The sequence below is a fragment of the Molossus molossus genome, unplaced genomic scaffold (genome assembly GCF_014108415.1).
Source record: "Molossus molossus isolate mMolMol1 unplaced genomic scaffold, mMolMol1.p scaffold_m16_p_10, whole genome shotgun sequence".
Classification (NCBI taxonomy): domain Eukaryota; kingdom Metazoa; phylum Chordata; class Mammalia; order Chiroptera; family Molossidae; genus Molossus; species Molossus molossus.
This window is the reverse complement of record NW_023425345.1, coordinates 35,071,895-35,099,723: the sequence shown is the minus strand read 5'-3', so window position 1 is coordinate 35,099,723 and position 27,829 is coordinate 35,071,895. Positions and strand designations below refer to the sequence as shown.

At 37.0% G+C, this 27,829-nt stretch overlaps 2 protein-coding genes across 5 annotated transcripts in view; one reads left to right on the top strand and one right to left on the bottom strand.

Annotated features, from left to right (window-relative positions):
- The first annotated feature begins 4,465 nt into the window (after window positions 1-4,465).
- KRAS (KRAS proto-oncogene, GTPase) overlaps window positions 4,466-27,829 on the top strand; it is a 35,821-nt gene continuing 12,457 nt past the window's right edge. Inside the window, exons 1-4 of one of the 4 annotated variants that reach the window (XM_036253018.1) lie at window positions 4,466-4,612; window positions 8,422-8,543; window positions 25,409-25,587; window positions 27,401-27,560. In XM_036253018.1, coding sequence (XP_036108911.1) covers window positions 8,433-8,543; window positions 25,409-25,587; window positions 27,401-27,560 — 450 coding nt within the window. In that variant the 5' untranslated portion in view covers window positions 4,466-4,612; window positions 8,422-8,432. Of the gene's footprint in view, window positions 4,613-8,421; window positions 8,544-25,408; window positions 25,588-27,400; window positions 27,561-27,829 lie in introns of those variants that run through there. The other 3 variants (XM_036253017.1, XM_036253019.1, XM_036253020.1) reach the window with 3 other exon arrangements.
- The window catches only part of ETFRF1 (electron transfer flavoprotein regulatory factor 1), a 38,850-nt gene continuing 21,045 nt past the window's right edge, over window positions 10,025-27,829 (bottom strand). Inside the window, exons 2-3 of the transcript XR_004958399.1 lie at window positions 13,404-13,445; window positions 10,025-10,857 (exon numbers count right to left, since the gene is read on the bottom strand). The gene's annotated coding sequence lies outside the window, so the exon portion shown is untranslated. The remainder of the gene's footprint in view (window positions 10,858-13,403; window positions 13,446-27,829) is intronic.

The following is a 27,829-nucleotide window of genomic DNA, read 5'->3' as shown; positions in this document are numbered from 1 at the left end:
TGGTGCCTGGCACTGGTCAGGGTCATGTGTCTCTCTCACATTGATGTTTCTCTCTCTTTCTCTCCCTCCCTCCCACTCTGTCTGGAGATAAATGGAAAAATATCCTTGGGTGAGGATTAAAAAAATAAATAAATTGAAGTTTCGAATATAAAGTCTCAAAAGACTGAAATGCCCCTCAGGCAAGATGAAAAACTTGGGAGAGGGTATTAGTTTGGGAGGATTAGGAAGGGGGATTTGATTTTAGACAAGCATTTGAGAAGATAACAGGATATTCATTTAGAAATGATCTAGGAAATTGGCTAGATGAGAATGAAGTGACTATGTAGAGACTGGGCTGAAGCTTTGTTATGATTTCATTCACTTCAACAAATACTTATAGAGGCCCTACTCTGCGCTAAGAGCTATGAGATATAGAGTTAAAATCAGCATGGACTTTGAGAAATTAGCAGTCTACTAGGGAAAACAGATATGCAAGAAGAGAATACAAAGTGTAATGAAACAAGAGTACAGAGAAGATATGTGCTGGGTAAGTGAAATTAAGTAGCACCTATTTAGCAGTAAGAATTTCCCACCTGAGACTGTTGACAAAGAGTCCATGAAATTATCCAGAGGTGGCTCCTCTTGCTTAGCTCTCCCTGGCTGTGTCTTGCCACTTTGGCCACCACTGTCTGAACTCAGGATGGCACCTGTTGGGGGGAAACTCCGAAAGTCTAAATTCAGGATTGATTCTAAAGAACTGACATGTAGCCTTATTCAAGTACATAAAAGCTTTAATAGAAGAAACTTATGTGCATGGGCAAAGCAGCAGCTTGCTCCCAGTGGTGGTTGGCCCAGAAAAATCCACACCCCTATTGAGACAGGGTCTCTTTTTTTATAGGGATTAATAGTAAAAGCACATGGTGGGTAGTCATGTAGACCACCAGAAAGAACAATGCATTTCTGAGTTAACAGATAACATCACGCAGTTGTCCGCACTCTATACATTCATTAACCTCCTTCCTGGGGCCTGACATTTATCTTTGGGCAGCATTCCGGCTTTCTGGATAGTCAGCCAAACCTGAGGCTACAGAGAGTTAAACAGTCACAGAAAGTTAAACAGAGAGTCCAACATTTCCCAGATGCCTTTACTGCTGGAGCCACATGAAATCTCTGAAGTGAGTTCCCCTATAGAACCCAAAGGCAATGATCTCTAAACCAGGCATAAACCAGGCTGACCACCAAGTAGGTGGCCCATCAGGAAAACTGTGTCCTATAAAGGCCCTTCTTATTGAATAGTAAATGACAAATGCATTCAGATCCTCTCTCTGGGGAAGCTTTAAATGTAAGCCATAGAGAGCAGTCACTAGAAGCAGAGGTAGCAGAAGCTGAGACCAATATGAAAAAGAAGCAGACAGATGCTGATTCGGGACAATGGCAAAATTACTCTAGTATGGGCAATACCTATTGTTAATGAGGGGATGTGCAAGGCACACCAGCCTGTTGCTGGATCTGTTGTTGACTCTTGGAATGAGCAGTAGTTCTGGCTGATTGATAGGGCATTCTGAAGTTTCTTTATTTCCTTAAAAGAAACACTCAGAATTTGCAGTGCTGTGAACATGTCCTGACATTTGATATGTTGTAAGAGCCCAAATAACACAAGGGTATTCCTGTTGTTTGCTTTGATTATATCTGCAAAATAGGGCATTTTATGAAGGAAAGGGTATGATCTTCATAAAGCAAGATCAAAAGAATGTGGGCTTGTGCACCTGTGTATGTAGCTGCCTTCTCAGAAGAATGTAACAGTAGAGAGTAGAAGGACAGTTACATCTTAGAGCAAGCCTAGAATCCCCAGGTTCATACTTTTTGTGACCCCTCTCTCTCTTTTCCCATCATGATCACACTATAGGATTGTGTGCTTGTCCTTGGGGAGAACAAAGAAAGAGAAGACTGTTCAATGCAGCCACCAGGCTGGAGGGAAGAGAAACCCCCTAAAAGAAGAAAGTGTAGCTTCCGAGAGAGGAATTTAAGTATCTAGATAAAAGTTTTCCAATGTACAGACTGCTAACCACCAGTTTAAGATCACCCGATTTGATAAAAATGAAGATTTCTGGTTCACCTTAGACCAACTGAATGGGATATTTGGGCGAGGGGCCTAGGAATGTGCATTTCTGTAAGTAAGTCAAGTGCTTCATGAAGTGCTTACCTTTGAGATCCACTGCTCTAAGCCCTGGCTAAAGAAAGTGTTAGGGAGGCGGCTGGCTTCTGAGGAAGCCAGGACTGACCGGTGGAAAGGCTTGACATAGCATATGTGAACAGTGAAAGGAAGGAGAGATAAAGCGTGTGGGGTGAAGCTGGAGTAATATGGTGCCTAGAACAGATAGTGGAGTTCAGATTTGCTTTGGGAATCATGAGCCTAGATGATAACTGAGACCATATAAGTGGATTATGTTTCTGCTAACGCCAGAATCTTCATAATCAGCATAAAAGAGCAATAAAAAGCTTTCCCCTCTCTGTATTTGTCCTTTTAAGATTTCTGGAGCACCAACTACAGGGAGAACATTGTATTAACAGCTATCAGAGAAGACAAGAGCTCATCATGTACTTGAAGTTGGACAAAATCAGCGATTCATATTTAAGTGACTACAAAGCAACATACAAATAAGTGCAAATTCATTCACTTTACAAAAACTCATTGTGTTCGTTATGTGCAGACTCTTTTCTAGAGTCTGGTTTGTGGTTTATCAGGTGACCTGGGTGACTTTAAAAGCAGATTTTGTAAGAAGGTGAGAACAGAGATTACAGAGAGTTTAAGGCATTTAGTCGAAGTACAGATTTAGAGTCACAGATTTTAGAAGGACACATGACTTCATTCAACATTCCTTAAATGAGTATTGAGTTGCTGACAGTATTGTAGGCACTGGAAATACAGCAGTATGAAAAAGATGAAAGAAAGAAAGAAAGAAAGAAAGAAAGAAAGAAAGAAAGAAAGAAAGAGAGAGAGAGAGAGAGAGAGAAAGAAAGAAAGAGAGAGAGAGAGAAAGAAAGAGAGAGAGAAAGAAAAAGAAAGAAAGAAAGAAGAGAAAGAAGAAAGAGAGAAAAAGAAAGAAAGAAAAGAGAGAAAGAAAGAAAGAAAGAGAGAAAGAAAGAAAGAAAGAAAGAAAGAAAGAAAGAAAGAAAGAGAGAGAGAGAGAGAGAGAGAGAAAGAGCGAGCCTGCCCTCATGGAGCTTATTTCTGGTGGGAGAAACAAGAAAACAAAATAAGTTATATCGTATATTAATTAGAAGGTGATAACTGCTTCGGAGAAAAAGCAGGAAGAGAGAGAGAGAGAGAGATTTGGGGGGATGAGGGAGAGATCGAATATCATAGATGATCTTTTGGGAAGAACTCCTTAGACCACTTTTGAACAGAGATTTGTAAGCAGGTGTCCGGAGGAAGCTTTGGGGATTTATAGTGGACGTGCGTCCCACTTCCTCCCTTCCGCCTCTGCCACCTGGTACCAATTGCCGATTACAGCCCACGGGAGTGGAAAGAATGGGTGACACTTGGTATAAGGCCTAGATTAACAGTCCTAATAGTTGGGATTTAAAATAATTGTTTTATGATGTGGACCATTTACCTTTCTAGGTAGTTTACCGACGCAGATTCTGGGTATGTAGCAGGTTTAAGCGTCCCATTGTTCAACGTGTTAACTCCCTGAACGTTAACTGATTAATCTCAATCTTCTGATTAATGTTTGAATGATTCTCCTCAGGTCCAAACTATCAAGAGCATTTCTACTTAAAAATAATTTGCCTTCTGATTGTGCCGGCAGGGGCAATAGGTACAGCTGAGGTCCCGTTTAGAGTGACCTGTGATGGCTTCACAACAAGCAAGGAAACAACAAAACATCACAGCCCTCCCCCTAAGGTGGGCGACGAGCGCTTCCAGGCGCTCGGGCCTGGGGCTCGGTTCTCGGGAGTTGAGGCCGGTTCGGCCCAGCGGGATCAGCAGCCCGGGCGGGGGCGTCAGCCGCTCTGCTCCCACGTCCGGCGACTGCCTGCTCATTTACAGGCAACCGCCGGTAGTACGGAGTGTGAACAAGTGGAGGCAGATCCCGAGGGACGGCGGGATTTTCGCAGCTTCCCGGGAAGACCCGATAGGGGTGCGGCGGCTCGCTCGGCGCGCCTCGCTGCTGTGCGTGGGGCCGACCGCACGCCGGCCGGTAGAATCTGCGGCTGCGGGTTGGGCTCTGCGGCGAGAGCCGGGGGCGGGCCGCCGTTGCGTCCAGCAGAGACCCCCGCCCCGCCCCCCGCCGCCCGGCCCCCGCCTTCCCCCGCCCCGCTCACTCTTCCCTCTTCCCACACCGCCCTCAGCCGCTCCCTCCCGCACGCCCTCGGAGAGGAATCGAGCGCCGAGCGAGTCGCTAGCTCTGCCCTCTGCGGCCGCCCGCCCGAACCCATCGGTGCGCTCGGAGCTCGATTTCCCTAGGCGGCGGCCGCGGCGGCAGAGGCGCGGCGGCGCGGTGGCGGCGGCGGCGGCTGCTCGGCCAGTACTCCCGGCCCCCGCCATTTCAGACCGGGAGCGAGCGCGGTGCAGGCACTGAAGGCGGCGGCAGGGGCCAGAGGCTCGGCGGCTCCCAGGTGCGGGAGCGAGGTACCGAGCGGACCTCCCCTCCTGGGCCCCTGCGCTGGACCCGACCCTCCTGGCCGCGCCGGGCGGGGCCGGCGGCGAGTGAATGAATTAGGGGTCCCGGAGGGCGGGGAGGGGGCGCGGGCGCGGGCGCGGAGCCCGGGCGGGCGGGCGGGCGGGAGGTCGCTTTGGGGGGTCTGCAGCGGGGACGCGGGGCGCGGGGAGTGAGGACTAGGCGGTGCGGGGCTGAGGAGGGTGAGGCTAGAGGCGGTCGCCGCTGTGCTGCTTCCTGGACGGGGAACCCCTTCCTTCCTCCTCCCCGAGAGCCGCGGCTTGAGGCGGCCGGGCAGAAACTCGCGGCCGGCGGGCTGCCCCTCGGGCGGTCGGGTGCGGTGGAGGTTACTCCCGTAGCGCTCCCGTCTCCCCTCCCCCTCGTCGTCCTTCCTTCTCTCTGCCCGGCTCCCGCACCTCTTCCTCCCTTCCCAGCGCTCGGCTTGCCTCGGTGGCTGCCTTCTCTGCTGCATCTAGCATCTCTAGGACGGAGGAATAAACTTCTCCCTCGAGCGCAGACCGGGCGGGTAGTGGTCCTTATCAGGGTGTAAGGGGATGGATATATAAGTTGGGGAGGGGGTCGCGTTTTGGAAGAGCATAGGAAAGTGCTTAGAGACCACTGTTTGAGGTTATTGTGTTTGGGAAAAAATGCATCTGCAGCCGAGTTCCTGACTGCTTCCCCTCCCCCATGCACGGGCTGTGACATTGCTGTGGCCACAAAGGAGGAGGTAGAGATGGTGGTGGAAGAACAGGTGGCCAACACCCTACAATGTAAAGCCTGTGACATAGTGAAAAGGAAAAAGTTAATCCCAGAAGGTCTGTTTTGCTTTGCCAAGTTAAAACACAACGCAGAAAATCCGCAGAGCAGAAGCAGGGCTTTTCCCTTGCTAGTTGAGTGTAGACAGTAATAGGGAAAATCATCCTTGAAGTTTAATTTGCTAGTACTTGGCCTTTTCCTCATCTCTTCTATATTACCTCCATCCTTACAGATTTTACCCTCATCCCAAGAGTTATTACAGTACTCATAAACAGCACTCACAAAAAAATTTTAAACCGACTTACAGGAGGAGTTAATTGTAGCAATGTTCCAACCAACAGCTTGAAATACTCTTAGGCAGGTGCATGCTATAGCTGAAATCCTAAACTAACCTTAAATCTTGATACTCATCAAAACAAGGGGTCCAAAACAGAGAGGTAATTTCTAATTTTTACACCATATATATGTTACATTTGTAATGGAAAAAGTCATTTAAAAAAATTGTAAAGGGAAAAAGTCTGTTCATAGTAATTATCTCAGAATCAACCGTATGCGAGATCCAAAATGCTGGTCCAAAATGCTGACTCGAACATAGACATCAAATATGGTTGATACCAATACTGCTTGCTTTGAGACTGTAGCCATCCACAGGCATACTTGGTTTTAAGAGATAGATGAGATGATAATTCCGTTTTATGACAAAAATGATATTTTTTCCCCTTAACAAGATGTTGGGTTCTGGTCCCATTTCCACCCCTTGCTAGCTTTTGTAGCTTTGGGTGAGGGGTCTCCTTCTGGCATGTGATCTTCAGTAAGCATCCTTGGGAACCCGGTTCTCTCTAGTGGACTTAACGATTACTTGATTTTATAATCCAGTTAAGGTTTTTGTTTTGTTTTTTTCCCCCAGAAACAACCACTCATAAACAAGTAGACCAAAAGGTGTGTTTCTCTCAGAGTTTACACATGTATATAAAACTAAGCTCTAATCCAGTATCTGTCCACAGGATCTTCTAGGCTAGCAAACTTTTTGGTTGTAAGGATCCCTTTATACTCTTCAAAGTTATCGAAGATCCTAACGTAGGGTCCATCAATATTTACCACCACAGAAATAAAAACTGAGAATTTTAAACATTTACTAATTCATTTACACTGGAAACAAGAAGCCCATTATTTGGTAACATAAATAGCATTTTTAGGAAAAATAACTTTTTCAAAACAAATTAGTGAGAAGGATGGCATTGTCTAACTTTTTCTCAAATCTTAATTATATGACAGTAGACATCTGGATGCTTATATCTGCTTCTGCATTCAGTCTGTTGTGATCACACATCTGGAAAACTCTACTGTACACTTGTGAAAGAACAAGAGTAGAAAGGGTGATCAACATTGTAGAATTTTTTTGGAAAACAGCTTTTAACCTCTTGGACCCTCTTCCCCCTAAAGCTTTAGGAATCCTAACAGGTTCCTGGACCACATTTTGAGAGCTACTGTTCTAGGTATCTAAATTGTTTTTTGGGGTTTGGTGGACAAGGATGCATTTGGTATGATTCTCCTCATCTGTCCCATTTGCTATAGCCTGTATTTGGAATAAAAAGTGGGGGCAAACAGAATAAGGTATGTGTTTATAGTGGCTCCCAAGGTGGTGGCCCTGGACAACAACAAGTAAGGCTATATGGCATGGAGTAGGCTAGGGAGCTGTAATATTACTCTCTGATAACAGCAGTTGTCTAGCCTGTCTACCCTTTGTGAGAGGGCTCAGGAATAGGGTAAGGGGGTGGTTAGTATGTTATCATTTGGAAAACCATATTTATCTTTTATTTTTTTGTGCCTATTTGGATAATTCTTGATCTTCAGTAAATAGGATGCTACCTGTATGTAGTGTTTATATCTATCTGCACATTCATTAATTTGATTAATTTGGAACTACTTATAATAAATTGTGTGTTTACTGCCATTCTTTCTGCAGTTCCTTATTTGTAATAATGTGTAGTTGTTGAGTGAAAGGAGATAAAATTAAATGAATTCATTTTATTTTAAAAAGTTTGAAACAACTGACTGAAAAACATTTTCTCTCTTGTACTCTTAACCTTACAAGTTGTCAATATTGCTACTGTTGGGAGATGATGTATGAGATGCAAGAGTAAAAGTCACGTGTATTACTGAGAACTAGTCACTTACATCTTCTTAAATTTTTCTCATTAAAAGAAGTGATTAATTTTAAATATATAATTATATTTTTCTTGTGTGCAAAGTACTATTTTTCAGCATTAATATAGGATTATTTATTGTGATTGATGATTAAATCAACTATACTGAATATTTCGATGCTCTCAAAGTTCTCTTACCTTTTATACCATTATTTTCCCCAGCAGATATTTTCCAGATTAAAATGTTCATCAGATATTGTCCTTGTCTGTTTTGGTGTCTCAATTTTTATTTTCTCACTTCACAGTGAGCTTTATTTGACAGTCCTTCCAATCCCCCCCTCCCAAACACACCCCGTCTGATTCTTGCTAACTATTCGGGAGAACTAACTATGAAGATGCTTTTTAAAAGTTTTCTCTAGCATTTGGCTCCAACAAAGACACTCAGTGCATATCCACTTGTAACTTTTAGGGGCCATAACCATCCAGGAGAGAGAGCCCATCAACAGTTTTGTGTGGGTATATCCATAGGGTATAGAGCACTTGTACTGAGTAAAGTCATGGCTTGTTCCTTTGAGAGCCATTAACTGCTACAAAACAACAGACTTGCTGTTTAGATAGAACAACCTGAATATAAGAAAAGAATTTAGTAGTCTGAATGCATTTCTGAATGGGGGAGTTTGTAAATATAATGTGATTCATTACAATACACATCTGTAGTCAACTGGAGTTTTATCATTGAATTTTGTGAGGTATTTTGAAATAATTTTGCATATCAAGGTGAATTTGCATTAAAAGGTATTGATAGAGTGTTTAGCTTCTATTAATCTCGTGTGTGACACGTTCTAACTTAGTCACATTTTCGTTATTTTCATTGTAAGGCCTGCTGAAAATGACTGAATATAAACTTGTGGTAGTCGGAGCTGGTGGCGTAGGCAAGAGTGCCTTGACGATACAGCTAATTCAGAATCACTTTGTGGATGAATATGATCCTACAATAGAGGTAAATCTTGTTTTAATATTATGCCTATTGATTTGTACAGGCCCATCTTTTGGGTACAAAAAAAGTTTTATCATTTTTTTGTGACTACTCATTACAAGACAGTTATACTGAAAATAATTTTACTAAGTTATCAGAAATGTACTTAGGCTTTAAAGGCTTTACTCTGAAGTTATACATAATCATAGATATGGAGAGTCCTTCTCTCGGGAGAAGCCCAAGATTCATGGCATTCCTTCTGTGTCAGTGTATGTGCATTTTGATTGGAAGTGTATTTCAGAGTTTAGTGAGAGAGTGAAATGTGAATTTGCATCTTATCTGTACCTAATAGTAATTTTTAAAAACTGTGGCTATTATTTTTTATCTTAGAGTTGAATTATACTGGTGAAATGTAATCATTTGATGATTGATTAAAAAACTTAGTTGTAGTTCCCTGTTTTCTCTTCATATTGAAGTGGAGAACCTACAGCTATCTAATGTATTTTTTTTTTAAATATGTTTTTATTGATATTTTAGAGAGAGAGGAAGGCAGAGATAGAAACATAGAAGTGAGAGGGAAACATCATAGGCTGCCTCCTGCACGCCCCCTACTGGGGATGGAGCCCACAACCGGGGCATGCACCCTGATTGGGGATCTAACCAGGAACTCTCAGTCCATGGAACTAATGCTCAGTCCTCTGAGCCACACTGGCTGGCTCACCTGATATATTTTTATAAGCACATTCTTTGCGTGCACGCGTGTGTGTGTGTGTGTGTCAGATGATATATGAAGGTACTGCTACCAATCCTTACCTTTGTTTTGCAGCCCTTTTAAAATTTACTCAAGGAAATGTTAGAATTGTTTTTATTGCAAATTGATTAATAAATAATTTTCAGAGTAAAAGTCAACAGCAAAATGATAGAATAAAGACCTGAAAGAGACCTTGAGAGGTCAGGTAGTATCCAGCAGATAAGGATTAATTTAATCCCATAGACCTGCAGGAGGGATGCACAACTGTCCTTGTTAATTCATTTCTAGAATTCTCGTATTTTATGCATCATCTGAATTTTCATGTTAAGTTCAACATCAGTGGCGACGGAAATAAGTGTATCACCTCATCTTTGAAATAGACTTAGGGTGTTAGATTATTTCTTAGACTTCTTTATCCCTGGTTAAGCAGTCCTAGCCCTCTAGCTTTTATTCTAGGTCTGACATACCAGTTATTTAAATCAGCTCTGAAAAATTTCCCCGAACTTTCTCTGAGTCCCAAGCTGTGTAATATCTTGAAACACTTTGACTGCACTGAGGTAGATTCTGAGGCCTTTGGTGCCCTTAGGAAGATGTTCATGCAATTTAGAACTGAGGATTGATTAGATAAGTTTTATAAGGAAATGTCAAATATTTTTAGTATTGCAGGAAAAAATAAAGAAATAACGCTTATTTGCAAATGATTTAAACAGAGAAGCAACTTTTACTTGGCTTCCAAGTTTAAGAATTTGCAGTAAAGGGGAAGAGTCTAATTAAAGTGGACCACCCATATGATGGTCTCTATATTTTCTCTTGACAAGTCAGTTCTGTGCTGCATGATGATTTTGGTTTCTTTTCTTTTTGTCTTCCAGGAGGATTAAGTAGTTAACTCATATTTAAAGCCAAGGCTACTTGGCGTACTTCACCATTTTAATCAGAAGTAAAAGGAAGTTTTAAATAGAATTCAGGTTAAGCATAAAAGTGTTTCTGGGATTTTGAAAGATGGTTTTAGCAGAAGTACCCGCCATCTTCTTTAAAAATCTGAGGAATTCCATTATACTGTCTCCTACCAGAGGTCATGAGTGCTATACTATGTATGATCATGTGATAAAATAGGTTAAGAAACCTTTTGGTCACAATTGTTATAGTGCAATATAAATATTAGAGAATTAAAGCTAAAAGTCAATCCTTTATTTTGGGGGAAGGTAGAAAAAGTTTATAACCTCAAACCCATAATCTGATTATTATTTCTGTCAAACCAGAAGACTTGACTCCGGGTACATTGATTACCTGTGAACTTTGAAACTGATGTTCCCTCACCTGTGTAGCCACCTGGGAAAAGGTATCATACAGAGATTGTCTCTGAGGCAACTGACACATTAGATTCTTGGTGTGTAGTTCAACTACAAGAGAAATTATTAGTTTATTTTAATAAATAAGCAAAAATACTGACTTGATGTTTTTGTAAAAAGTTAAAAAGGAGGATGGGGATATCACTGCTGCTGTTAGGTTTTGATTGGTGAATAACGTAGATCAGAGAAAATGAGAGAGGACATAGACTTTGCACATTTGGAATTCTCATCAGTTTACCTGCATTAAAACAAATGGAAAGAAATTGAAAAAAAATTAAAAATCATGTAATACCATATTTTCTGGTGGTTTAGAATTTGCAAAGATTTGTGTACTATGAGATAGGTAAGGAAGGTGGTCATTGTTTCTTTCATTTTATAGATAAAAATGGTCTCTGAGAGGTGGTAACTTGCCTAAGGATACTTGGCTAGTAAGTGGTGGCATTTTAAGTTTTCTGAGACGAAGTTAAATGGAATTTCTACTGAATCCTTGTATAACTTTTTAAAAGTGAAAAATTACCTTCAAGCAAATAAATATTTAATATTGGAGGCTGATTCAGATTTATCTTACATAGTATCTAATGGCATTGATGTGATACAGAATTAGATAGGAATGGCACAATTTTGGAGCATGTTTATATTTGAGGCTGTGCACATGATAGTCACCTTTACTTCTATTCTCAAAGATTTTACCTTTATTTTTTATGAAGTTCATCAAAGAGTTCAGAGATAATGAAATACTCCATTAGTGGTGCAAGATTGTTAAAAACTCAATCTCCTAAATGTAATACCAGGCTAGAAATAAGATATGTTTTTATAGTTTAGAGATCTCTTGCTATTATGAAAACATGTTTTGTGAGATGTGTTTAGCAAGGGAAAATTTGATGGAAAAAGAAAAATCTTGTCTTAAAAAAATGCATGTTGTTACAGACATGGAAATCAGAATGATCAGTTGATCAGTTAGCAAATATATATTGTATGTATCTACTGGATATAATATACCAATAAAAATAGATAGAGAAAATAGTACTTTTTTCCAGGCTCTAATTCATTGACATCTGCATACTTCTGTTAATGTGACACTTAGAATTTACTCCAGTCTTTATGCCCTTCTTTGATGAAAAAGTTTTCCTACTCAGTATGGAAGAATAAGTTAATCATTGGATTGATTTGTTCTGTCTTTAATGCTCTGAGCTATTATCACCGAGATAATAACAGTTTATCAGTTTCTCTATTTTTTATTTTTTCATGTTAATTTATTAATTTTCCATGAAATTTATATTACTTGCTAAATAAGGTATTTGGATTATAGAGAGAAAATTTGTAATATTTAACAGTATTGAAGACTGGTGTTAAAAAAGCATTGTGTAAACTTGCAAGTTGTTATTTTTCTGGTTTTCTGTATATGTATCAGTAGTCATCAATGAGGAGTGGGTGGGTGACTTTGCCTTTAGGGAACATTTGGTAATATCTGGAGATATTTTTGTTGTCACATCTTGAGGAGGGTACTTCTGGCACCTGTGGTGGGTAGTGCAACGGACAGCCCCACAACAAATAATTGCCTGGCCCAAATGTCAGTAGTGCTGAGGTTGAGACCTTAATTTGTGTTACACATAGCTTTAAACAGCCTTAAATTTTTAAACTCAAGTCCCTGAATAAGGTTTATGTTAGATTTTCTAACATAGAATAGATTTAAACTTTACCTTTTCTAAACCAGTTATATATGATATATGTTAGCTTACTCTAGCATTCTATCAAAATGTTCTGTTTTTAAAATAAGGTGTCACAGCAGTTTTGTTAAGGAAGTTTTCTTTAAGGCTGTGACCAGCTCTTCCCCCCTTGCAAATGAGTGCCCTCTACTGGTCAACTTATTTGCTTTTATAATAAGTAACAATGAAATACCTGCTAAATTTGGATATTTTTCCTATTTTAATTGTGGAGGGTATAACCATTTTATAAATGTATAAATTTTATTTTAAAATGTGAGGGGGTATCTTTGACTAAGAAAGGAAATGTAGCCTATTAAGAAAATAGGGGACAGTGGCTCTGAATTTCTTTACATGCACACCATAGGTTCAAAGCCGAGTGATATGTAATGGGGTGTTAGGAGGGGCCTATTCAAAAGTGGCAAATTGTGAAAATTCACATTTTATAGATTTTTATAGGATTATAGAATAGTTGTGATCACCTGAATTTTAGAATAAAATAACATAAAGTTCAGGTACTGTATTTAGGTCAATTTAAGAATAAGTATTTACTTAATAATAACTATTTATTTAGACCTGAATGTTAAAAATTATTGGACATGTTTTATTCTAATTTGAGTTTTTATATATACAAAGCTTTAAAAACATACAATGAAAGTTGGTAATGGAAATAAGTGAAAATGAAAAAGTCTTTATGGTTTGGCATCTCTTAACATTCTGTTTTAACAATGCAACTAATTACTTAATTCCATAACTATTACTCAATGCCCACTTTGTACCACACAGTCTAGAGGCTGGAGACACAATGATGAGCAAAAGGGACCAAATCACTGCTTTCATGGGACTTACTAGTCTTAGATGTACTTTGAAGAGCAGTGTTTCTAGACAATGATTCCAGTTATATATAACTTAATTTAGAGGCTTTATGCTTTAGGAGGGCAATAGATTTTTTGCATCTCTTAACTATATTATCATAGTTTCTAGGTTTATGGAACAGTTATATTATTATGATCTTAAATTAGTAGAAATGGGTAGTAAAAATGAAGTATTTGAGAGGATTAAGTGAGGACATAATGCTTACCTTAAGTAATTTTTCAGCTTTTTATTTTTAAAACTTTCAAACCTATGGAAAAATAGTAAAAAATAGTACAATGAATACCTGTTACTCTTAAACTAGACACACTTGCTTTATATACGTACGTATGGCTGCTTTCACACTACAATGTGAGTTGAGTAGTTTCACCAGAGACCAATTACCATCTGGCCCTTTGCAGAAAAGGTTTTCCAACCCTGTTCTAACACCAAGAGTACTTCCCTGTGTAACCACATTGCAGTGGCGACATGTAGGAGATTCAACATTGATTCCAAAAACTATCTCATATATAGTCCATAATCAAACTTTGTCAGTTCCCAGAATGTTCTTTTTTTTTTTAGCTATTTTCTTTTTTCCTGATTCAGGATAAAAAAAATCAGTTGTCATGTGTCAAAGTCTCCTTTAATCTAGAACAGTTTCTCAGCTTTCGTTAGTCATTCATGACAGTGGTACTTTTGGAAGAATTCACATCACTTCTTTTATCTGATTATTTCCTCATGATCATTTCAGTTTAAACAGTTTGGTCTGGAATACTACATAAGTGATGGTATGTCCTCCTCTGTCCATAGGCACAGGTTTGTTCCATTATCGATGATGTTAAATTGATTATTAGGTTATAGTAATCTCTGTTTTCTTTGTGTAAAGCTATCTTTGCTTCCTTTGTAATTAATACAGACTCTGGGGAGATATTTTGAGAATATAAATATCCTGTTCTCCAACATATTTGCACCCAGTGGGATGTAGCACCCACTGATAATTCTCACCAGAATAAATTACTGTCATAGTGACTGCAAAATGATAGTTAATGTTCTAATTCTTATTACCTCTACATTTATTGGTTGACACCTACAATAAATAATGGCTTTCCATTTTCTCATCATTCTCCTTTTTAATTTGTTTGGTTTGCCATATTTGTATTAGTATGGGCTCATGCATTATTTTATTTATTTATTTATTTATTTATTTATTTATTTATTTATTTATTTATTTATTTTGTTAATCCTTACCCAAGGAGGGAAAAAAAGAGAGAGAGAAACATTGATGTGAGAAAGACACATCGATTGGTTGCCTCCTTCACACACTTGGACTGGGCGGAGTAATCAAACCTGCAATCCAGGTATGTGCCCTTGATCAAGAATTGAACCTATGGCCCTTCGGAGCAGGGCTGACACTGTAACGAATGAGCCACAACAACAGCCAGGGCTACTCATAAATTATTTTTTTACTCAGTGTGTTCAAGTCTAATACTGTATTGATATTGATTCTCAGACTTGTTTTTGATCCAGCCAGTGGAATCTGTTTCAAGCTGTTCTCTGTATCCTTTTGACATGTCTCCACCACATTTTGAGCTCTTCCTTCCGTCACAATGTGTTCCAGGTTCGCCTTGTTCTTTCCATGGCCAGCTCTGGATTCAGCCTTTTATCCAAAGAGCCCTAATACCGTTTAGTGGGGAATAATACTTAAAAATACCTGGGTGTTTGATATGTTTATTGAGATTGGGGTGCCACTGCTTTTAGACATTTTTCAATAGACAGAGCTAAGAAATATATTGTATTTAAAAATCATGAGTTTGTTCTTCCTCGCTTCCTTCCATACCTTTGTTCTACCTTGTATAAATTTTAATGTTAAACTTTAGGCATGTTGAAATAAAAATGGTAATGTCTGTCTTAAATCCTGGTTCTTGCAATATTATGTAAATAACACAGATTGCATGAATTTACGTTAGGTTAGCTTCTTTATTTGTGTAATTGATATTAAATATTTTTCTCCATTGAAAAAAGTAGGGATCCTTTCATTTTCAATATATTCTTAAACCATTTAGGAAAAGATTGAGCTATTTGTCTACATAAAAATTAAGACATCTTTAACAAAAATAAAAGACAAATGGAAGTCTAGGAAAACTATTCGCATCATATGTGAATCAGGAAGCTCCCTGTTATATAACTTTTAGAAAAAAGCAAACATTGAAAAGGAAAAGGAGAGGGTAAGTATATAAATAGCCAATCTATCCACCAAAAATAAATAAAACAAATGATATAACATAAAAAGATACTTCATTAATATAGAAATGCAAGTTCAAACAACATATTTTACTTTCATATTGGTTAAGATTAAAATGATAATAGTGCTGGGAAGGGTATGGAGAAATGTGTACTACTCTTTATGCTATAAGTGGGAGTATATTGTTTCACAACTTTCTGGAGGTCAGTTTGGCAATATGTATTAAAACGGAAGCTGCGTGTCTTTTGACCACTTCTGGGTCAATTTTACTTCTAGGAATTTATCCCAACTTATCAGTTGGATAAGTGCTTGAGATGAACCCACAGGAATGTTTATTGTGGTGGTGTTTATGAATTTTAAAATTGGAAATAATCTTTATGTCTACCAATAGGAAATGGGTGAAGTAATTTATGGTATATCTATATAAATTATATTATATAGTTGTCGAAAGGACTAGGTAGATCTATATGTACTGACATTGAAAAATGTCCATTAAGCTGTGTCATGGCACATTGTATAGAATATGATTCCATTTATCTAAAAACAGTGCGAATATGAATATAAAATATAGGACATATGTCAAACTTTCATTCTCTGTAGTATTTTGTTTTTTAAAAATGAGCACTTATTGTTTGAAAGGTAAAAGTAAATACTCTTTTTTTTTTTTAATCTTTACCCAAGGACATTTTTGCATTTATCTTCAGATAGAGCAGGAGGGAAAGAGGGAGGAAGGGAGAGAGAGAAACATTGATGTGAGAGAAACCTATCGACTGGTTGCCACCACACGACCCCAACAGGGGCTGGGGACAAACTGCAAATGAGGTACGTGCCCTTAGTGGGAACTGAACCTGGGACTCTTTGGTCTGTGGGCCGGATGCGCCAACTGCTGAGCCAAACCGGCCAGGCTAAATACTCTTTTTTTTTGCATTTATCTTCAGATAGAGTAGGAGGGAGAGAAGAAGGAAGAGAGAGAGAGAGAGAAACATCAGTGTGAGAGAGAGACAGTGAGTGGCCACCACCTACACGACCCCAACTCTAAATACTAATTTTTAAGGGAGAAAAGTTCCTTAGGTATTAGATATTATTAGATTATTTTATATTTACTTTCTTCCTCCCTTTTAAAGCCTCAACAAATTGGATAACGGAGATGTATCTTGGATAAAAAAATTAGTATCGGGCCAATTAGAGAATAACAGATATATAATACAGAACATGAAAAATATATTGGCATCTGTATTTATTAGGATTGGGTCTGTGATTGATTAGGCCTCACATTCTAACCTTGGCACCAGTGACACTTTATGGGAAAAGACCACGTGACTTCAACAGGTGACAGATGTATGCTTATAATATCTATATTTTAAAATCTATTGTGCAAATTTTTCTTGAGTTTAGATTTTTGAACCAGTTTTATCTCTTGGCAGTGATACAAATTTTATTCTCTCTAGTCTTAAGCTAAGATTCAATATTTTCATTATTTCAAGTATTTGTCATTGTAAAGATGTCTTTTTTTCCTTTATCTTTTTAATGAATGTCTTAATAAAAAATTCTGTCATGAGGACAAGCTTTTTTAATACCCTTGCACCCTAGTCAAAACAGAAACCTTCATAACCCTCATAGTTTTAGCTTTCCTTCCCTGGAGCTTGTCCTGCTCCATCATATTTATTTTGAAATACAGTGACTGGTTTTGCAAAAAGCAGTCCAAATGTAGACTACAGTGATTTTATAAGGTTAGGACAGTTGCTTGTACAATTAGTTCCTAGTAGCCAGTGGCCTGCCCCCTACCTTTTCGGCATATAAAAGCATGTGCAATGTAATATATAAAATAATAGTTACATTTTTATAATATTTTCATTTTATAAGGGGATTTTCATGGTATTTAATTCTAATCTGTATACAGAGTCCTGTATTTTATTTACCCAGTTTTATAGCTAAAGGAACAATGGCTTCAGGAAGATGAGAGGTTAAGTAGTTTGCCCATGCTCACACACCACAAGTGGAGTTCTGTGGCTGCCCATAGATTGAGGATTGAGGAGCGTATTTCTAGCCTAGACTTCTGTCCTGAGCAGCAGTCCTGCATATCAAGCTGCCTACTGGTCATAGCCACCAGAGCTACCCACAAACTAGAAATTCAACATGCCCCAAATTGAATTCATCTTTTTCTCTACCGTTACTTACCCTTTTGTTTTCACCCTTAACCAGTTAGCTCTATCACTTAAAAAAAAAAAAAAAATGGTGATATAATTCACATAGCATAAAATACATCCTTTTAAAGTATACAGTTCAGTGGTTTTAGTATTATTCACAAAGTAATGCAATCTTCACCACTATCTAATTCCATAACATTTTCATCACTCCATAACATTTCATCCGTAACATTTCTTTCAAAAAGAAGCCTTATAAACCCCAATCCTCCTGCCATCCCTTGGCAACCACTAATCTACTTTCTGTCTCTGTGGATTTGCCTATTCTGAATATTTCATATAATTGGAATGATACAATATGTGGTCTTTTTGTCTGGCTTCTTTTTACATAGAATAATGTTTTCATGGTTCACTCATGCTGTCACATTCTCAATACTTTATTCCATTTATGGCTGAATAATATTCTGTTGTGTGGATATACCATATTTTGTTTATCCATTCATCAGCTTACGGATATTTGAATTGTTTCCTCCTTTGGTCTATTTTGAATAATGCTGCTGCAAACATTTGTGTACAGGTTTTTTAGTGAATGTATATTTTCAGTTTTCTTGAGTATGCCTAGAAGTGGAATTGCTGGGTCATATGGTAGCTTTATTTTTAAATCTTTGAGGACATGTCAGACTGTTTTCTACAGAGGCTGTACCATTTACATTTTTACCAGCAATGTATGAAGGTAGTTCCACCAATTTTACCCATTAAATATTTCTCAAAACTATTTAATGTTCCCCACTTGTACTGCTTGTTGCTGCCTTAGCTCAGATTCTATAATTTCTTTTTCTTTTCTGTTGTTAATCTTCACCTGAGGATATTTTTCCATTGATTTTTAGATAGAGTGGAAGAGAGGGAGGGAGAGACACATAGATTGGTTGCCTCCCACATAACCCTGACTGGGGCTTGGGATCGAATCTGCAACCCTAGTAATGCCCTTGACCGGGAATCAAACCCAAGACCCTTTGGTCCATGGGCGGATATTCTGACTGCTGAGCCAAACCAGCCAGGGCCTATTACTTCTTGTAATAGTCCCCTAACTCATCTCTCAGCCTCCAATCTGGCCCCTTTCTATAATTTGCCATAATACTAATGCTAACAATGAACCTGGTGAATCTGATCATCCCTTCCTACTTAAAAACCTTTCATTGATTTGGTATAAAATGAAGTTCAAAACTCCTTAATACGGCATTCGAGACCCTCCATTAGTTGGCCTCTGCTTGATTGTCCAGTTTCACTTCTACTTAACCTATAATCCTTCCAAGCTATAACTGTATTGAACTTCTTGTAGCATGTATTCAACATACTGTTTCATGTTTTTGTGCATTCTCTTTGCTCCTTCCTGCCTGGAGTGGCCCTCCTCTCCCCTTTCTTAATTCATACAATCAAAGTTGATCTCTCCTTCCTGTGTGACACCATTGTACTTTGTCCTACACACGGTGTTGTAGTATTTCTTGTATTTTAATTATTTGTTTACATTCATATCTCTTCCACTAGACCTAGCTTCTTGAAGTCAGAAACTTTGTAATGCCTAGCACAGTATATGACACTTAGCAGACTTTTAGTAAGTGTTCTATGTTTAGCAAGGGAAAGTGGAGTATGTAGGTGGGGATGAACTAATAAACCTGTGTTTATATGTTTCAAATCCCTTGCTTCTTCCCTATTGGAATTCTAACCAGGCTATTGTATATGTTTCTGTCTGAGCAATCAGCTGTCTATGACAACCTTTGGTGGCTTATAATCAGTAGTGTGGAACATATTCTATATTCCATGATGGCTTCAAATCTTTTAGAAGTTACAAAATACTTGAGCATTAAGAGAGTCAAGGTTTCTCATTTTTTCCTATAAGTGTTATTTAAGAGTACATGAAAGTATTCTAATACTTAACACAAACCTTTTCTAAATTCAAGAATAAATTCTCAAATAATACATTAGCTGACATTTTCAGCAGTCCTGTTCATATTTACAAAAGCATCAGATGGAATCAGCAGCATGAAGACAGAGATTAAATCAGGTAATGCTTGTAATATGTTTATCACAGAATCTGACGTACCAGTAAAGGGCTTGGTAAATGTTGGCTATTATAATTACCGTTAATAATAATAGGGTTACCTTTAGTAAAAGGTATGTCTTTCGATTTTTTTGTTTAGTATGTCTTCCCATGTCAGGGTTACTGCCTGAGTTGGAAAACTAAGTTAAGCATGCTAAAAGATAACATACGGAGTAACTGGTTATTAATTATAATAGAAAAATGACAAAACTATGTCCTGGTCAGTGAATTTAATCTTATTTTGATTCATTTAGTCTTAACTTTCAAATTTCTCTAATGGTACTACAGATAAGTTTCTATACATAAAAAAATACTTAAAGGCATGTTAATAAACTGGAAAATACTTTTTAAAAAAATTGTCCAAGTCAGTGCAAAAAAGATGAAAATTCTAAGTGGGAAAAGGACATAGGTGATGGGAATAAATATTAAAATAAAACTATATAGTATTACTCATCCTCAAAGAAATGAATATTAAAATAATAAGAATTTTTAGCCTAACAAACTGACAGGAGTTTAAAGAAAAATAGAAATAAAATCCATTGTTAGGGAGTGGTGATAAAATGGGTACACTCTTAATGCTGTATGAAAAATATAATGAAAATGTATGCACCAACCAGCTTTTTCATATCTTAGTATTCTGCCACCTTTGGTTTAGATACTTTTTCAAGATGTAAAACTTAATACAATCGAAGGGGCCCCTGATTCTCTGCATTCTTATTGTCTTCCCTCTCATAAGTGTTTTTCAATCTCTGTATGTATTGTTTGGTTTATATTTTTACATTAAAGTTTTCATATTATATAAAACTTGGTTGACTACATTTACTAAATACTCTTACTACTATATTACTAAACATTTATTACTTAATTGTTTTAATATAATTTAAACTCTATTCAACTTATACTTATTTTGATAAGATAGTTTTATAGTGTCTGTATAGTTTCATTTATTTCTTGGACAGCACTGATTACCTGCTGTGTTCAAGACTTACACACAGGGTGTATAATGGTGAGCAAACCAGTTGTGAGCTCAACTGTCATGGAGTTTAAAGCCTGATAGGAGATATAGACTTAAACAATTATACATATAAGTACACAGTACAGATTATAATACATACCATGAAGGAAACATACAGGTTCTGAGTAAGGAGAGTGATAAATCCTTTGGATTTTACTTTTAAGAATGAAAGGATATTATTCAAGGACTGTAAGCAAGCAAGTGACATTTAAAGCGAGTGGCATTTAAAATTAATTAATTGCTATGTGAAGAATATATCATTGAAGAGTAACAACAGGGATCCTTGCTAGGAAGCAGTTGTGGGAGATTACATTAGTCAAAATGGTATTATGGACTAGGGTGACTGAGTGCAGTTGGGTGCTTGGATTTGCAGTATATTTTGAACATAGATCAATGGTGTAAGATTGTAGGTCAGTATTAAATACTTATGTAATTTTTCTTTGTAAGGCATTGTAGGATGCCTGCCATGTTCAGTGTATTTCTATTATAACTATCATTTAAAAGGAAATAAACCAGATTTCCTTAGCATCATTTACCAAAAATGGCATCACGGTGTCAAAGGCTATGGACATTTGAGTGGTTCTTGATAATACTGGAATTGCTTTCCAAAAGGTTTGTGCTATTTATTGTATCACTAGAAATATTTGAGTTCTGTCTATGATTAACTTCTGCCAGTATATTTCATTTAGAAAAGTTTTTTTTTACTACTTAAGTAAAACAATAGTACTTTAGCTGAGAGTGAAGGAAAATAAATGGAATAACTTTCTTGCATTTAGTATTTTATTACATAGAATTAAAGTGGCTTTATTTTATCCTAGTTTCTAAAGGATGTTAATAACCCATGTACCTGATCTAAAAGTTTATTTCTATTTGAAAGGCTGGAAATAATACTACTTAAGAATGTTAAGTCTTCATCCTTTTCTTGCTCTATTCTTAACTAGTTTCTTTTTGGAATCTGTTTTTAAAAACTGGTTGGGCTTTGATAACCTGTACTTTCTCAGAGTGAAGGTTTATATTTTTTAAGTATAAAAGTACTAAATAATATGTGTTGAGAATACTTCAGATTTGTGAAAAGGTATTTTATTAGCATAGAGCAGGATTGGCAAACTTTTCTATAAGGGGCCATATGGGTCTTTGTCACGTAATCTTTGTGTTGTTGTTGTTTTTTTTCCAACAACCATTTAAAAACTTAAAAACTATCCTTAGTTCATGAGCCAGACCAAATCAGGTGGCAGGATTTAGCCTGTGAGCAATAGTTTGCTGGACCCTTATTTAGACTCTAATCTTGGGAAAGACCTTACACTGATAACTGAATTTTTTCTACCTCCATATACTTCTAGCTAATGGCTAACCTGAAGTTGGAACAGAATCTTGAGTATTTATATACTGTTTTTGTTGTGCTTACTTTCTGCTTTGTTATCAAACCTTTCAGTTCTTTTTTTAGATCATGTTTTTCATTTAACATTTTTGTTCTTAAGTTTTTATATAGTTCAGTGACATTGTACTTCTAAGGATGACTCTAGTTAAAATTAACTTTGGAAATACTGAAATTTTAACCTAAATCTATTATTTCTAATCAGATTCTACTAATAATTTATAAGTAGGTTGTAGATTACTTTTTTAAATAACTGAATGTGGCACAGAACTTAGCTGTTAATACTTTCAGGATTTAGACGGGTAAAGATAATAGGAATGAGAGAGATTGGTGAATAGAAGGACTGCCTTCCCAGTTCCTCATTTCCTTTGGTGGAGTATTCATCATGGAAATGTGTTATGAAATACATGCAGAAACTACAGATATTCCACATTAAATACTTTTGAAACATAAAGTGTGTGAACATTTTGTAAATGGGAATTTATTAAGCTACATCTTAGAAGCATTATATATGTGGGCAGATGGTGAATAATCTCCCAGCCACACCTTAGGTATAGACTTGTGTGGCCCTAGAAACTATAGTCTTTAATTTTATTGTTGGAAAAACATTTTATATTTAAAGACTAAGGAAACTGTCAACCATAAGGTTAACTTAGGTTGGTATTGATAAGTGAAGAACGAGAGTTAACAGCAACAGGTTAAGGAAAAGTCTTTGGTCTGTAGCCACACCTGGGTAATAAAGGTTCGACTCCAAGACTACACTTGGCTCTCAATTCCTGTTCTTTTATTTTACCTCCACAACACTGGTTTTCAATTTACAATATGCAAGAGTTCTTTCAAGTAGCTAATTAAGGGAGTGGGCGAAAATAATAAAATGTCAACCAAATGTTCAAATTTTTAATAAAGAGCTTGCTTGGAAAATAAATATCTATCCTTTTTTTCCTGACTGGTGAGATAATTAACTTTTATTATAGATAGTATGGAAAATACAGTTTACTTTAAAAGATAAGTATGAGATCATAGTCTAATAAGGTAGTCTTTCACACTTTTAAAAATTAAAAGCCAAAAAAGAAATACATTTAACATAGCCTCTAGTACCAAAAAAAAAAGCAAGAAATAAATTTCTTAAATTATCTCCACCAAAGACAGCCTTTATTAACATTTTTATGTAATACCATCAGTTTTAAAATATATGTACAGATATATTTATACTGATATGAACATATATTTTATTGGGGTCATGCTACATATTAGGGGTGGGGAAAAAGTAGGTTTATAATGGTTCATATGGGAAATAGTCTGATAATAAATAAATAATGCAAGAATAAACCATTTCACATACTAATAATTGTAAACCTCCTTTTTGCCCATCCCTAGAGATAAATCTATCTTTGTATTCTACTGTAAACACTTAAATGTTTTATTAAAAACATGATTTTTAATGACCATCTTCTTTTCTAATAATGAAATGAATGATCTTTAATGTAATTCATCAAATAAAGACACTTTGGTATTAAGCCCACATGTGGAACAATAAGAAACAGTGCCCTTGTTTTATACTTCATACCCTTATTCAGCCCTCATTCCATGACTTCACATTGCACCCTTTTTTCTTATTTTTTTTGAGGCTATTTTGGCACAGAGGGTGTGAAATCTTTTAGACATGCAAATCAAAAGTTTTCATTTTAAGATTCTGTTAATGTTATCTGACCCCTTAACTTTACTCAATCTTAGAGTTGCATCATCTCTTTAAGATATCCACCTATTTTCCCCCACAGAATTTACAGATAAATAATCACATTCTTTGTAATTATCATAGTATCCATCTGGCAGTGAGATATTGTTTCCAGGATTTCAGAAATGGATAGGGCATTAAAATCCTCACTATTGACTATTCTCTTTGCGTTCCTTTGAATATAAGTAAAATGGATGCATGACATTTATTTGTAAGCTGATTTATTATTTTTTTTGCCATCTAAATCATCCTAAATAACAGAGTTCTTAGAGCTATTCCATTTTTGTAATAACTATTTTTATAGGAATTTGGGTCTTTTTATTACTAAAATGTGCGTTTACATTGTTGAATCTCTGTGTAACAGCTTTTTAAAAATTGTGTTACAATATATATACAATTTACTGTTGCAGCCTTTTTTTCGGTTAATCCTCACCTGATGCGATACACACACACACACGCGCGTATATACATACATATAATACGTATATGTATATACGTATATGTGTGTGTGTGTGTGTGTATAATTTTTTCCCCATTGATTTTAGATGGAGTGGAAGAAAGGGAGGAAGGAAGAGAGAGAGAGAGAGAGAGAGAGAGAGAGACATCGATGTAAGAGCGACACATCTACTGGTTGCTTCACACATGACCCCAACCAGGGCTGGGACTGAACCGCAACCGTGGCATGTGCCCTTGACCAGAATCAAACCAGCAACTCTCTGGTCCGCGGGCCAGCGCTCTAACTGCTGAGCCAAACCGGCCAGGGCTATTGCAGCCATTTTTAAGTGTACAATCTCATTGACATTAAGTAAATTTACAGTGTTGGACAACCATTTTAGCTCTATTTCCATAACTTTTCCATTAACCCAAACTAAAACTTTACATCCATTGAACAATAACTCTCCAACCCCTTCCGGCCCCAGCCCCAGGTAATCTCTATTCTACTTTTTGTCTGTTACTTTATTTATTTTAGGTACCTCGTATAAGTGGAATAATAGATACTTGTTTTTTTGTGTGTGTGTCTGGCTTATTTACACTTAGCATAATGTTTTCAAGGTTCATCCATTTTATTCCTTTCTATGACTGAATATTTCACTGTGTTTATATGCCACATTTTATTTATCTATTCATCTGTTAATAAACACTCCAGTTGTTTCTACATCTTGGCTATTGTTAATAATGCTGCTGTGAATGTTGGCATACAGATATCTGTTTGAGTCTTCTTTTGGTTATATACTAAGGATTGCAATTGCTGGCTCATGTGGTAATCCTGCGAAATTGTTTTTCACAATGGCTGTACCATTTTTCATTCCTACCAGCAGTGGACAGAGATCTAGTTTGTCCACATCCTTACTAACATTTGGTATTTTTCCCCCTTTTAAAAAAAATAATAGCCATCCTAATGGCTGTGAAGTGGTAGCTCATTAGAGTTTTGATTTGCATTTCCCTAATGATGTTGAACATATTTTCATGTGCATATTGGCCATTAGTCTGTCTTCTTTGGACAGATATCTATTCAAGTCATTTGCCGAGTTATGAATTGGGTTCTTTTTCTTGAGTTGTGTCTAATACCTTTTTAAAAGTAAAAGGTACACCTAATAATCTAGACTGTGTTTCTCCCTTCTCAGGATTCCTACAGGAAACAAGTAGTAATTGATGGAGAAACCTGTCTCTTGGATATTCTCGACACAGCAGGTCAAGAGGAGTACAGTGCAATGAGGGACCAGTACATGAGGACTGGGGAGGGCTTTCTTTGTGTATTTGCCATAAATAATACTAAATCATTTGAAGATATTCACCATTATAGGTGGGTTTAAATTGAGTATAATAAATTGACATCGAGGAATAATTGTATCTCCTATTTATTGAGTCTTTGCTAATCACCATGCATAAATGATCTAATTTAAATTTTAGAATAATTATGAGGTAGGTAATATCCCTATTTTGAAAATGAAGTTCTTGAGGATTAGAGAAGTTGAATACCGTAACTTGTTCTAGCTTGCATAGATGGTGGTAACTTGTTCTAGCTTGCATAGGACTGAAACCTAGGCCTGACTAAAACCTGTGCTTTTAATTACTCTACACCAGGGAAACAAGGCTTTAGCTAGAGCCATCATAAAAATGAAAACCATCAAAATACGAAAATGTAGTTGAGGCTGTGCCACTCAAATAGCCTTAAAAATAATCAGGTATACTTAGTATAGAGTTTCTTGGAATCGGTTATTAGATATTTAAGAAAGAAACAAAAACCCGCAACTCTGAAGTTGTAAAAGACTGAAGTATTAGAACAATTAGTTTTTTGTTTTTTCTTCATTAATTTTAGAGAGGAAGGGAGAGGGAGAAATAGAAATATCAATGAGAGACAACATCGATTGACCGCCTCCTGCATGCCCCCCACTGGGGATTGGGCCCACAACCTGGGCATGTGCCCTGACTGGGAATCCAACTGGAGACTCTTGGTGCATGGGTCGACGCTCAACCACTGAGCCACACCAGCTGGGCAGAACAATTATTTTTTAAAGAAACTGACAAATCAGCCTGAAACGAACTACTTTTATTAAAATAATCACTATTGTATTAAGTATAGCTTATATTGTTTCTTTGAGGGTTTACAGTTTTTTTAAAGTTGCCTATTAAGCAAATATCCCATTCATCTATGTTTTAACAGCCTAGTTAAGAGGTTTAATATTTTAGTTAACATTCCTTATAGCATGTTTTCTCTATAGTCATAGAGAAAAAGAAATTGGGATGGGTGGTAATATTTTTGTAAAATAACTGGCTTTTTATTTCATGCTGTATCTTTGAAATTCACTTAGTATTTTGAAGAAATTTAATTTTACTCCAAATTTAGAGTTTATGCACATCTTACTGAAAATGAAGGATGTTTACAGAATAAACAGTGTAGTAATATTAGTGTTGTCCACATAGAAATAAAAATCCACTTGGCGCTCTTTTGTGAGAAAGGAATGTGAAAATTATGTTAATATTATAATTCATGTTTTTATAAAAATATTTTTAATTCTATACATACACATTTAACATGTGTTTCTAAGATTATAATTTTAAAAATCAGCCCTGGCCGGTTTGGCTCAGCAGTTAGAGCGTTGGCCTGCGGTCTGAAGAGACCCAGGTTCGGTTCCCGCTAAGGGCGCGTACCTCAGTTGCAGTTTGTCCCTGGCCCTGGTTGGTTGTGCGGGTGGCAGCCACTCGATGTGTTCCTTTCACGTCGATGTTTCTCTCTCTCTCTGTTCCTCTCTCTCCCTCCCACTCTACCGGAACAAAAAATCGAAAAATGTCCTCGGGTGAGGGAAAAAAAAAATCAGCCAGAATACTTCTTTCATCTAGAATTTTCAATATTTTCTGTTTTATCATGTGACCTACCTGCATATGACCTAGACTGTAGTTTTAGGTATTTGACCTTTTAAGAGACATAGAAGTTCTCTGTTCAAGATGGAGAAAAACAATAATGAAAAGGAGAAACAAGGAAAATTTGGTGTGGTGGAAACCAAAAATTAAATTAAGTCTTCTTTCAGCCATATTTTATAAGAAATGGTATATACAGTTTTTGAAAGAGTTTTGTATTTCTAATCTCTCATGTAACTTTTTTTTTTCCTCCCTAGAGAACAAATAAAAAGAGTTAAAGACTCTGAAGATGTACCTATGGTCCTAGTAGGAAATAAATGTGATTTGCCTTCTAGAACAGTAGACACAAAACAGGCTCAGGACTTAGCAAGAAGTTACGGAATTCCTTTTATTGAAACATCAGCAAAGACAAGACAAGTAAGTAAAATTGTAATAAATACAAATCTATTCTCTGTAAACTGTATCAAGTGATTTTAATTATTCATAGTTTACTAATATAACTCCTAATGTCATTTTCAGGGCAGGAGGGCAAAACATTAATAAATGTACATACCTGAGAGCATAACTATTATATTGTTCAATGTAATTTATCAGTTTTTCCTTCTGTTATACTAAAATAGGAAGTGAAGCTAGTTATTTAGTAAACGTTCTCTTAAAGATGTGAGAGGGTAGTGCTTCTTAATCCA